Source organism: Tinamus guttatus, unplaced genomic scaffold (genome assembly GCF_059628265.1).
Source record: "Tinamus guttatus ecotype Peru unplaced genomic scaffold, ASM5962826v1 Tinamus_guttatus_pri_ptg000025l, whole genome shotgun sequence".
In the NCBI taxonomy this organism is placed as follows: domain Eukaryota; kingdom Metazoa; phylum Chordata; class Aves; order Tinamiformes; family Tinamidae; genus Tinamus; species Tinamus guttatus.
Genome location: NW_028288559.1, coordinates 2,792,716 through 2,805,194, shown reverse-complemented (window position 1 = coordinate 2,805,194; position 12,479 = coordinate 2,792,716). Strand labels below are relative to the sequence as shown.

Below are 12,479 nucleotides of genomic sequence, written 5' to 3'. Positions count from 1 at the left end.
GGAGGAGTTTCTTTCCCCCTTGCAGCTATTTATATCTCTGAGTAAAGGTTAAGGTTAGGAATTTGATAAGACAGCTGTTTACTTTTCTGTGGAGACTAACAGTCCTGGGGTTAGGATTTAATAATCATTCTTCCACTTTAAAAATGATTCTTTAACAAATAGCAGTAGCTCATTGCAATTTTCAGTTGTACAAAATGACATATTTTCTATGTTACTATCAAAATATTCTGCATAACATTAATCTCTGTGCAGTTATTAACATATGTACAGAACAGTGTTTCCCAATAGAAATCAGTATGCTCCTTGCTGATCCTTTTTGCCCTAGATTTACCAAAACCAACCCGAAAATTAATTGTATTAATAGTATAAAACCTCAGGAGAGATAACGGTGCGAGGGTGTCTTTCCCAGCAGCAAGTAAAGGAGCTCCTTGGAGGGGGAGCCTCGCCGAGCCTTCCCTTCGAGCCGTGGGGGTGAATCCAGGCGAGCCAGGCCCACGGCAGGGCTTCCCGACGCACCAGGCCGAGTACGCAGAAGCAGAGGAATGTAAACAGACAGAAGGCACGTGAAAGGCCCCGGCCCCTTCTCCGTGTGGCGGGCGCGAGGCCTTCACAACTCGGTCATCAGCAGTCTTTTCATCATCTTCTCTCTCTCGAGCTCCCGCCGCAGGGTCTCGGCGCTGCGTAATTAACGCACAAACAACCAATTACGGGAGCAACAAGAAGTCTCGTGTTTCAATTTAAAATCATTAACATTTTGAGAATACCGCTGGAGGGGAGAAAAGGTTGGCTCGGTGAAAGGGCTAATGACTGATGGGTGATTCAAAACCAGGTATTGGCTGATATTTCTGAACAGCAAACAGAAGCAAGAGAAAAAAAAAAAGGCATAAAAGACCCAGATGGCAAAACAGTTTATTTTTAATCTCATCCACATTAAAGGTCACTGACTCCAAAGAAAGCTGGACTAGGACTCTAAAAATAAATCATAAAGAAACAGATAGAGTAAATAAGACTGCAGTAGATTAGCGTTAGAGCTTTCCGCTCCTCGGCACGGCTCGATATTGGGGAACACTTGTATATACTGAGTGTGCTGCAGTCCTGCTTCACGAGCACGTGGGTGTCAGGGAAGCAGAGCTTCCCACCTCTGCTGGACTGAACTGCTCTGGAGCCCACAGAAACACCCTGGGCTTGGGAGCCCTTGGCCCAGACTGGGACTTTTGCGCTCCAAAGTATTGAGTGTATCAGCTCCTTCATCTCTGTCCAAGAAATCACCAGGAAATTACTTAGGAAATCACTTAGAAAATTCAACTCTGAATAAATCCCAGAGAAGAAGTCAGCATGCAAAACCAGTAGGATGGAAGACTAGAAAAGAGAATACAGGCTGCCTGTGGAAAGATGGGTTGGCTTGTTGTTTCTCCAAGAAATTACATGAAAGGTGACAGCAGCTTGAAATTACTTCAAAAAAATAGAAAACCAGAGCCTGATTTTCATTTAGAAGAGTAAACATTTCTCAACCTCAGCTTTTCCCCCTAGACATTTAATTTCAAAAGACAAATTGCAACAGCAATTATTAAAAGAAAACCTTTGTGGTTCAAGCAAAATGACTTGCCTGAAGAAAAACTGCACAGTGTTTTCTCTGCAGCCCATCGGCCAGGGGGATGGTACACTAATCTTTAGTAAAGAAAAAATGCTGGCTGCAGCAGTTAATTAAGACAGATTTTCCCTCAGAAAAGAAATAAAGTATAGATATATTTCTTTACCCATGATTACCCACAAAACAGCAACTGAACATGTTTTGGCATAGGGGGAAACAGCACTTTAGAAATAATTGTTTTCCTACTGGAGCAAAAGAGAAACCAAGGCGATTGCTTTAGTGCCCAGAGCATCGTGACGCTCCTGTGAAAGCGGCGCGCAGTACCTGTCTGCCAGCGAGATGGGTTTGTGTGATGGGTACATGGTCTGCACCGATGGGGTCGGCACAGTCTCCGCCAGCGATCTCAGGACGGGCGACGGAGCCATCGCAGGTATCTTAGGAGACGACTGCACGGCACAACACGGCAATTTGCTGTCTGCAAACTCTGCCTACAAAAAAATGCATACAGACACAAAAAGCGTAGATTAGCTGCTGCTCCCCTCGCCTGTTTTCACTATCCTACTCATTGCCAAGCACGCAGTAAGAGTAACTAATGAAAAGGATAACCCACAGGCAGTAGGTAGAGCCGCCCAGTACCACCCCATAGACGCGGAGCAGGCGGCTGATTTGACAGTGCGTTAATGGCCATGCCCAAGTGACAAGTCTAACTGTAGCCTGCACTACATGAGACCAAACTCCACGTGCAGACCTGACAGCATTTCCATGACAGACATGCTCCGTCTGGAGAGCACCACTTATCATCACTGCATTACCTCTAAGTGCAATAAAGCGAGCTGACCACAAGAGTTTTGTAACGACAGCCAATGATAAGCTAATATTGGCGGTGCTGGTTTAAGACAAACAAAAAGATCCTGAAAAATAAAATAGCCCTGCCCTAATTCTATGCCCAAGCCCAGTGGCTCGTGCTCATGGTGCACACAGGATCTTCAGTCGGGAGGAATGCTTGCCAGCACTTCAACTATCAGCACAGGCTCGTGCTGCTATTGGCCTCATTCTCGACCACTTTTTCTTCTGAGCGTCGTTTCAACTTCACGGTAGAGAGGAAGAAAAGTCACCATCCTCAGGGAGCATGTGATATTTATGCAGCAATTTGAATCAGAGCTCTTTTTCTTTTTTAAAAAATTTATGTCTCAAGTTCTGCAAGCCACATAGGATTAACACTAAAAGCAGAAACAAATCGGTTTAATCAGTGGGAGGTTATTTTTTTGAGCCCAGGCATGAATGCTTGGCTATTGCTGTTTTTCTTAAAATGTTCCTGATCATGTTTTAACTGAAAGTATCTCAGATATTCCGGACCAACCTCTGAAGTGAAAGGATTTCCCATTTATTCATGAAATTAGTCACATGAAAACGCCAGGTAATGGAACAAACTAAAGGAACTCTCCCTCCTCAACCCTGGCCAATTATTGGGTAAACACTGGTTAATGCAACCTCTCCAATCTGCTTTCTTGTTCAGCTCTTAACATTCAGCTTTAGAGAGCAACCCTGGTGCTCTTCATGCAGGATTTCCCTTTTCTGAGCTCCAGTTTTACCGTACGGGAAGGTGGTGCTGCTCTGCAAGCTGATGTCAAGTCTCCCAGCCTTGCTGAAGTCAACAGAGCTCTGACAAATTACGCTGGCTCAAGACTTGCCTTGTGTCTTCGAGTGTGTTTACTCTGGGTAATGGTTCTGCTGTCTACATCCAACACATCTTTTTACGTGCACCTGTTTACACAGAATGTTTGGACCAAATATTTAACTGGTCTAAACAGACATAATTTCAAATTTCATTAACTTAATAGATCTACGTGACAGAGCAGATGAGAGCACGGCACTGAGCCTGCTGCTCCTTTACAGAAACCTCTGCAGTTCTGAGGGGTTCCTGGCATGAACTTTCCTTTTTAACTGGTCCAGGTAACCATCTTCTACAGTTCTTCTGATAAGATCAGTACAACTTTATGGACACCACAAAATCAGGAGCCCTATGCAGAAGATAAAGCCTTCAAAACTTCACCATTCATAACTTCTTTTTACATCTTTATAAAACCTCAATGTTTTGCTCCAAGCAAAGAAAACATGAAGGGTAAGCAAAGAAAAGGAAAACAAATAAACGACAACAGAAAGATAAAAACAAGGAAAAAGAGTCACAAATGTTTGTGGTGTATGGGACTGTACGTGCCTGGAGAAGGTTCAGGGTTAGATCTGCCTGCGGGACCCATAGCCCTGCCCTAGAGCTGAACTGAAACGCTGCTGGGGACACCCATCACTCTTGGTGCTGGGATGGAGGACTAGGGACCACAGTGGGATTTGCCTTCCTCATTGTTCCTCCATCTTCACAAAATCCTTCCATAGCTGCTGCTCACTAAAGGCAATTGTGTATCACTCACTCGAAGGAATGTATGGAATCATGGCACGGATCATACACCATTACCACTCATCTTTTATTGTAATGGTATTTTAAATATGTGTGATCTGGATTTCCCAATACTCTTTCCCAGGGAAACAAGGGTCTATGTGGACAAAAGAGGATTTCAGAAAGACTAGCCAGAACAATCACTAATAATTAGTGATTTTGGGTTGGAAAGTATTCTGTGCATATCTTTTTGCTTACCATAAAGTAGCTATGATAGACATAAATGCTGTAACATCGTTTTAACTATCAGCACAATGGTACTTTCCAAACTTGGATGACTTAAGGAAAAGTTGCTGTGACATATTCCCACATACTTTTGGATACATCTAATGAGAGCACGACACTGCTAGCTAACTAACTGCCTAACTACAATACATATCTGGAGAAAAACAACCTTTAGATCATATCTCAAGATGATCAGGTTTATTGTGAGAGAAAAGCCTCTTTCTTTAATTAAATAAGAGGAGATACTTATCGTACATGTCCCAAGAGGGACTGGAGTTACTTAACTCTGATTATATGCTAGAAGAAAACAGATTGTTTTTACCAGTAAAAGTTAAGGTTGAAGTCTTAATTGCTTCATTTTGTGAATGTAATTTAAAAACTACAAGTTAGCTACTGTGGTTTATAATTATAATCAGAGAATGTTTCTTGCAAGACAGAATCACTTCTCATGCTGGACAGGAAGGAGAAGGCTACAGGCAGGGTCCCACTTCTGTGCCCATTTAACAATACGTGAACTCTAACGTTTGATTCAGATTATGAAGTAAATGGGAATTACACAAGGATGCTACTGTAGTCTCCCACACACTAAAATGCATCCTTAAAATTTAGATGTGATTTCAATGAAAGTCAGGCCCTTTTTGGGATGGCACAGGAGGCACTTTCCAGCAGGATGCCAGGCAGTTATCAGACAAGGGACCAAGTCCTCCCTGCTCCCTTGCCGCCCTTTGGAAAGGCCCTGTGGAGCTTCCCAAGTGCCCTCTGCCCAGCCGAGCTAAACACGAGGTCGGACCTGACTCCATTAGCAGCCAGTCTTGGCCTGTAGCTCTTAGTCCTCTGTCTATTAAGCAGCAACGTCTGCATGCACAGGCAACTTGTTTGAACAGCGGGAATATTTAACAGATCCGCACCCTAAATCTTACTTGGAACATGAGGACGGTTTAACGCATAACTTTCTGACGCTGTTAAAAAAAATCACTTGGAATTGTGTTAAATACACAGTTCTTTAGTTACACGTTCTACTTACAGAAAACTGTGGTACTGTTGTAAAAGGATCGAAAAAAGGATTAGATGTATCAGCGGGGAATGTCTTTATCTTTAAAAAAGATAAAGAAAAAGATGTTACTTTCAGAGCATAAAAATGGAAAAGAAAAAAAAAAGCAGCAAAGCATTGCAACTACAGTGACACATCCAACAAATTAGAATGGCGCAGCAGTGCTTGCACCAGAGCAAAAAAGACCCCCCTAAAAATGCATACAGCAACCAAATGATGAATAGTCAAAGGATAAATAGGAAGACTTGACAGATTAATGTTACCCATATAATAAAATCTGTTGTGCAGATTCTGAGGTGATTGCATGCAATATATCTTCCAAGTCTGTAAACAGTCACAGGGTCATTATGTGCTGCCTTCAGTGAACACTGCACATTTCAGAACAGATGATACATACTTCAGGAACAACTTGTCCATTGCAGGAACTTCAGCTAAAGAACTTGTGCTTTATGTATTTCAGACTTCCAAATTTTCAATTACACAGTTGCTGCCAAGCACAAAATATCACCTCAAATGGGATTATAAGAAAACCAACCCGTTGTTTCAGGCAGCTAATGGGACTGGTGAGTAGGCCTCTGTCAAGTGCTGAGCTGTAGATAAAGGAGCATCTCAGGAGATTTTAATTAAAGGAGCCTGGAGCTGCCAGGTTACAGATCTGCGTGCCCTTGCACCAAGAAGCCCGATAACTCCCAGAGCTCAGCCCAGAGCATCTTGCCATTGGTGCCACCAAGCCTTGCTGGAAAGCACTTCTGCCCTCAAAGGAATTTCAGACATGAAGTGAGGTAAAAGAAGGAGAAACCCAGCAACAATCACTACCTCCTTTCATTGTGAATGATACCTTTTTTCATGATTTTCCTCTCTAAAATGCCGACATTCATCCATTCTTTCATTCGGAGAGAGAACCAAGTCTCAATTAAGGATATCAATTTTTAACTGCACTTCATGCTTCCCACTTAGAAAACACATTTTCCACTGTAAAGGTGTGTTTTTCATTTTATTACAGAAACTATTATGCATGTGTTCATTATGCATGGTTTCAAAGAGAATTCATTAACTATAGCTATATAACTTTTGCTTAATAATGCACAAAACTACCCCCAAGAGCCGGAGACGTTGTAGGCTAAAGCAGCACCTGAAAATATGAGGTCAAATATAATTAAGAATATGCATAGTGTTTATTTTGTAAACAAAACAACAGAACCATATTTGCCTTTGAAAGATGCCAGGGGAAATTAACAGCCATCTGCGGGCCGGCTTCTGCAAATGTGTGGAATTGCTCTGGGAATTAACAGGCAGGCTTCTTATCCCCAAGAAGCAGGAATGGCGGCAATGCAGCTGAGCACGTCAGTACCTTCTTGGCAGAAGGCAGGTGGCTGCAGGTCAGTTGCATAGGTGCAAAAGAACAAACTGTGCGAGGGAATAATTCCTTTAAATCACAGTTTCCTGGGTAAACATATCACATAAAATTTCACACTTCTTTTGAAGTCCTATATTCACATCTGTTCGATAGCAAAACGTGTGTGCACACACATACATGTACACACACACTATAGGGCTAATTGAACCTACTCATTAGATCCAAGCAACAGCTTCTGGCAAATTTGTCATGCTACGTCATGCGCAGAACCAAATCCGTCACTGGAAAACACGGACACAGCCATAGACTGTCTGGCGCTTTTGAGAGCAGTAAATACCCAGGAGCCCAAGATGCCATTCTCAGGTATTCCATAATCAGTATGTGGGATTTACAATATGATATTGGGAAATAAAATACAAGCGTGCTCTATTGTAATCACAATCCTCTAGCCAAAGACAAAGCAAACATGGAGATGTGAAGCTGGCTTTTGTGTCCAGTCTGATATGCTACAGTCAAACTCTCTCTAATTTTGCAGGTTGGCCTCATTAAAGAGATGAAGCAAAATTACCGAGTGCAGAAAGGAGAAACGACGCAGAATGATATTCAAGAGCCCACTGAGAGCTGGGACCAGAGGCACACAGGGGAAGGCAGCCCCGAGCAGGCACTGAGGCACCCGGCAATGACGAACGGTCTCGCACAAAAGCAGCTACTGCCATCTGTGGATGTGCCTAAGGCCAGCCTATGTACTGAAACACGGCAACACGCAGTTAATCTGGCTTACTTCTCAGCACGAACGCCCCCCTTGGGAGTCGCACTTATTTAATCTCACGAAGAAAGACAATCCCAACAAATGAAAAGCTCTGTAGGTTCTAAAACAGCAATTTCCGGCATTTTAATGAAACTAAAAGCAGAAAATAAGGCGCACAGACTAAAAAAAATAGGAGAAAAACACAGGATTTAAGAGTTAGAAGCAGAAAAAGAAATCCACTCATCTTTTAGCATTTATTCTTCCTTTCCCTCATCTTTTTTCCTCCTGAGCAGAAGCTGGCGTTACTCAGAGGACAGGCCTGCCTTGCTGGGGCCTTGCTCAGCACGCTGCTGCTGGCTCCCGCACACGAGCAGGGAGACATCGGCGAGAGCTGCTGCTCTGTTAACAGTTTGGTTCTTTCCCCTGGGAAGTAGGTACAATGCCCTAATGCATATGGTGGTACAGAAATCCATGCATCTGAGAACACTTTTCAGACTGAGGATACATAGGAGGAGGACAGTGACACGGAAAGCAGCAGTTAAGCATCCGGTTTATGTGAAACAATATATGGAAACCTATATGGCCTCATTGTCCAGGAAAATGCTTTGACCTCTCTGTTCTGCATAACCATCAACCCAGCAGCACAGTGACCTGGGAGGAAGAAAAATCCCTGCACGCTCTCACCCTGCCACACAAGAAATCAGCCTCAGGTGTGAGACTTTTTCTGCACCTTGCCTTGGGATCAAATTTATTATTTGCAGCTAAAATTCTCAGAATAGCTCAGAAAGCAAAAGAACTCCCTAACCAGGGTGCGTGTTGAAAGGTGTCCTGCAGATTAAGAAAGGAAGACGAGCAAAGTCATCTCTGTTACCTCCAGGAAAGCTGCTGCTTCTCCAACTTGGAAGACGATCAGCAGCTTCCAGGCTTCACCTGGCACTGAGAGTATGAGGGGATGAGGGTGGCGGAAGAGCGTGTGGGCAGCAACAAGAGCACAGAGCAGGGCTCTAACAACATAGATAGGTATGAGACATGATTTTAAGGACAGCTGCTCTCTTTGCAGGAGAGAAAATAGCCTTGCAGTATAGGTCCCAACTGCAAAACATGCTCCAAAGCAGGTCCCATAGGTCGCTGTCACGTTGCAGCCGTGGCAGGGGAGCGTGTCCTGCGTTGCAGCCGCTCATGTCACGCACTGGTGCCTTGTTTCACAACCTCAGATGCTCCCTGCTGGAAAGGTCAGGGTGCAGTACCATAGCAGAACTATCTATATCCTCATCTAGAATATTTAGCTTGGCAGACTGAGAATTTACTACAGTTGAAAGAACCTTTGGCCCTTGTCAACCAGAAAACAAAACAAAACAAAAAACCAACAGAACAATATCAAACAAATCAGCACAGTCTCAGAAGTCTGGTGGTCTAGTAATCTTTAACGAAAATAACCAAGCAATCTCAAAACATTTCATATAGTTAAATAGCCACAATATTTTTGTGGGAAAATGAATGAACTATTATTCCCCCATGGATAATTCTCCACCAATATGTAAAAATTCTTGTTGCATTGTTAGCTGTCTCTTTGGACAACATATTTTGCGGGTATAAAGATACACAACCAGAAAGAATTAACAGAATTAAATAATTTTCCTCACTGTTTATATAGCAAGCAAGAATGAAGGTGAAGGAAAAAAAAGGACAACAGATGACTTTTGCTTTCCATTCGTGCAAAAAGCGTTCTTTTAAATAGAATTTAATGTCTCAGTACAAGGATTTTCACTTTCTTTAAACATCTTTTAGATGGGTTAGGAATAAAAAACTGCTATGTTCTCACAAAGCAGAAGTGGGGGGAAACCAAGAACAAGTATTCTCACCTGAAATGAAAACAGCAGTAGACTTGTGGAAAATGAGTCAACAGCTGGAATGTGCTAATTAGGATGAAATTAGCTATTTTTGGTATTTCTATCAGAAGAGAATATTACAAATGTCCTGGTTGCGACGAAAAATACCACTTTGGGGAGCAAGGGACTTATTTTGGATATGATTGCCTACACTTAAAAATATAGGCAAAAACTGAGTACCAATGTGTCCACTGCTCTGCCATAACGTTCTTTATAAACATAGCTCTCAGTATACACATATAGCCAGAGGAATACTCTACGGTGCTTTATTTAAAAATACATGCCTTAAGTTGAATATCATCACATCCACACAGGACTAGTTTCCACAAGCCAAACTGAAAAAGACCAACATCCAGAGCTACTGGACTACACTCTGTTAGCATTTCCCAGTCTTGATGTGTGGTATGATTTCATATGAACTATCCATCAGACCTGCTTTCTAAAACCAGTAATTGCATTTTGTCTTCTTCAATTGTTCACTAAAAACAAAAAGTGAACTTACAGGTACAGAGAATGGAAAAGTGAAAACAAAGAGTGTCTGGTCTTTTCCACCATGCAAAACTGCAATGGCCACAATATTCTTATAAGGGGAAGCAACTCCTGACTCCAGTGATCATTTAGGTGGAGACAACTCCAGATCGCTCCTTTTGCATGTGGCAACGAAGGGATGTGACAGGTAGCAGGCACAAACACCTCCTGGACGCTTGAGGCAAAACCAGACCAAAGCAGTGCAATTCCACAAGCTTGTAACAGGATGGAGATGTAAATTAGCAAGACCAGCAGCTACCACCGGCTGTCTCAGACTTCGAAAAGGCTGTGTGAACCGGATGCCCTGATGAACCAAACTTGGTATGAACCCCATTCGTACTTCGTCCCAGGTTATCTTCTTTTCAAGGAACACAGGATTCTTTCCACTTGTTGAACAGTGTATGTCAGTGTCAGCAGACAGCTTTAAGTCGCATGCGCTAAAGAAAGTGGCTGTTTTGCAGAAATGTCACATTGGAAACAGCCTAAGGCACCAACTGTGAAGTTCTTTAAGAGGATGCATTTCTGTGCTAGCTACCAAGTCAGGTAAATACTATTTGTGCAGAATTGCCCAGCCTACTGCCATTCTCTGTGTGGCGATAATACAGTGCAATGTCCATCCCAGGTCTGTCTGGTGGTCAGGCCTCGGTTGCTCATCTCCTCAAAAACTGGCAGAAGCTGGAGTTCAAGGAAACACTTAAAACAGCATTCACCAAAACCTGAAAGTTAGCATTAGCAAATCCAACTGTTTCACTTAATCTGATTTATCAGTTTGGTCCAGATTTCCACAGGAATGAGGGCCTACAATAAAGAATCTCCCTTCCCACAGGAACCATGTAACTCCTATTGGTAAATTGAAAAACTTCCCAGTTGAGTGTCACATACAGTCCACAGAGGTCTCCACCGGTGTTCTTACCAAACCAAGCTCCTTGAGACTCCTCTCAGATGATGAGCTTGCCGTTGCTTTGCTCTCCTCAGTACTCCAGCCCTTCTTCGGGCTGGAGTGTGTCAAAGCCCATCTGCCTTGGAGCACACCCAGCAGCACGCACCACTTACTTTCATGAGGTCTCACTTGTGTCATGGGACTAATACGTTCCCCTCCATCAGACACTGTCCTCTGTCTCAGAGCCACATGGAGGCAGTACCAGGAGATGGCTATGTAGTCCCTTGGTGGTGATGCAGCAATCTTTGGTTGCAGAGAGGTGTTCAGGGGAGTCCATCGAGTCAATGTGCAAGCCTCTGCCTAAGTTTGGCTTTGCTGCAGCTATAGCATGCCATGGACACTTCATATAGTGTAAGCCATACACTGCTTGCAAGCAGATCTACTTAGAGGCTCCTAAACACAGAGGTTAAAACACCTGGGATAAACCCTGAATCTTCACACCAGCTTTTGTATTACCTCGCAAGGGCAGCTCTGCAAATCGCGCTGGTGCTAGTACCCTTTTATGCTGCCCTGTTGATGTTTGCCCTAAGGGTTATAGTTATGGGAGTAGCTATGTAGCTAGCAAAGTGATTCCAGAGGCATTTGTAGAGGTACTAACGTCGTCGCTAAGTCAGCACAGTGTCTGTACAGCACATCAGAAAGGAATGTGTTTCCTGGCTCAGCTTTACAACATAACTTTGCCTGGAGACTGTTTTGGAGAAAACATTTTATTCTTCAAAAGACTGTACAGTAGGGACAATTCAGATGTAATAAAAGCAAGTCAGTGTCCAGGCTCTTACAGTCTTCAGGATTTTATTTCACTGACGCTGTGAAGGTGAGCAAGTTTAAGGGGGACGTAACCTCAGCGTGGGCTGTCAGGCCAGGCGCAATCCCCTCAAGAGATGCAGCAAGGCAAAACGATCTCACGGTCCATACGCACTGGCTAACACACACCCTAAGGATTGCAGCACTTGCTTGGGTTTGTTTCAAACATGTAAATGAAACAAATAAAAAGCAGCAGGTATATTGGCTGGGTATGTTTTTGGTCCAACACCGGTGCAGAATAAATCAGTGGTATTGCTAGGACAGCTAGTGCAAGGTTACCTTATTTTCCCCTTTTGTCTTTACCAATGATAAAATCAACAGCCTTCCAGTGCCAGGTGCCTAGACCGCATGCACAGCCAAGAAAATCAAGTGGTATCTTCTGCAGACGAAGGTGGTTGTCATAGAAGAAAGTCACTGAGGATGGACAACACGAAGAGGAGGAAATGAGTACTGTGATTCCTGGCAGACGAGAGTACCCCAAGTAAGCCATGTAGGCACAGTCTGACCGCCAGCAAACGCTCAGTGGACTGTACATGCACTTTGTATCAGAAGAAAACTGAGTGCCAAGCACACCTGACTGTTTCTAAGCATACCCACAGACCGCTCATCATCCAATAACTGAGAGTTCACCATGCCCTGTTAGCACAGAGGCTCCAAACCCAGGGACATTTTTACAAAGGCCGATGAATAACTGTATAAGAAACAGGCACTTTTTCAAAAGCACGGGGATCATATTCCCCTACTGGAAAGTTATGACAGACTGACGCAAACAGTGCACTGCCTGACCCTTGCCCAACACAAACAAATAGTTTGACTTTCTACTGTAATCAGTCCCTGCTTGCATAAAATCAAGAGTTGCCTGAAAGAACTTTAGTGTCCAGAAACTCAAACCAA

At 43.4% G+C, this 12,479-nt stretch overlaps 1 protein-coding gene across 2 annotated transcripts in view; it reads right to left on the bottom strand.

Annotated features, from left to right (window-relative positions):
- Window positions 1-517: 517 nt before the first annotated feature.
- Window positions 518-12,479, bottom strand: part of EPB41L4B (erythrocyte membrane protein band 4.1 like 4B) — a 157,839-nt gene continuing 145,877 nt past the window's right edge. For both annotated transcript variants that reach the window (XM_088526024.1, XM_088526016.1), the window contains 2 exons: window positions 1,916-2,079; window positions 518-677 (listed from right to left, as the gene is read on the bottom strand). In XM_088526024.1, the coding sequence (XP_088382150.1) occupies window positions 608-677; window positions 1,916-2,079 (234 nt within the window). In that variant the 3' untranslated portion in view covers window positions 518-607. The remainder of the gene's footprint in view (window positions 678-1,915; window positions 2,080-12,479) is intronic.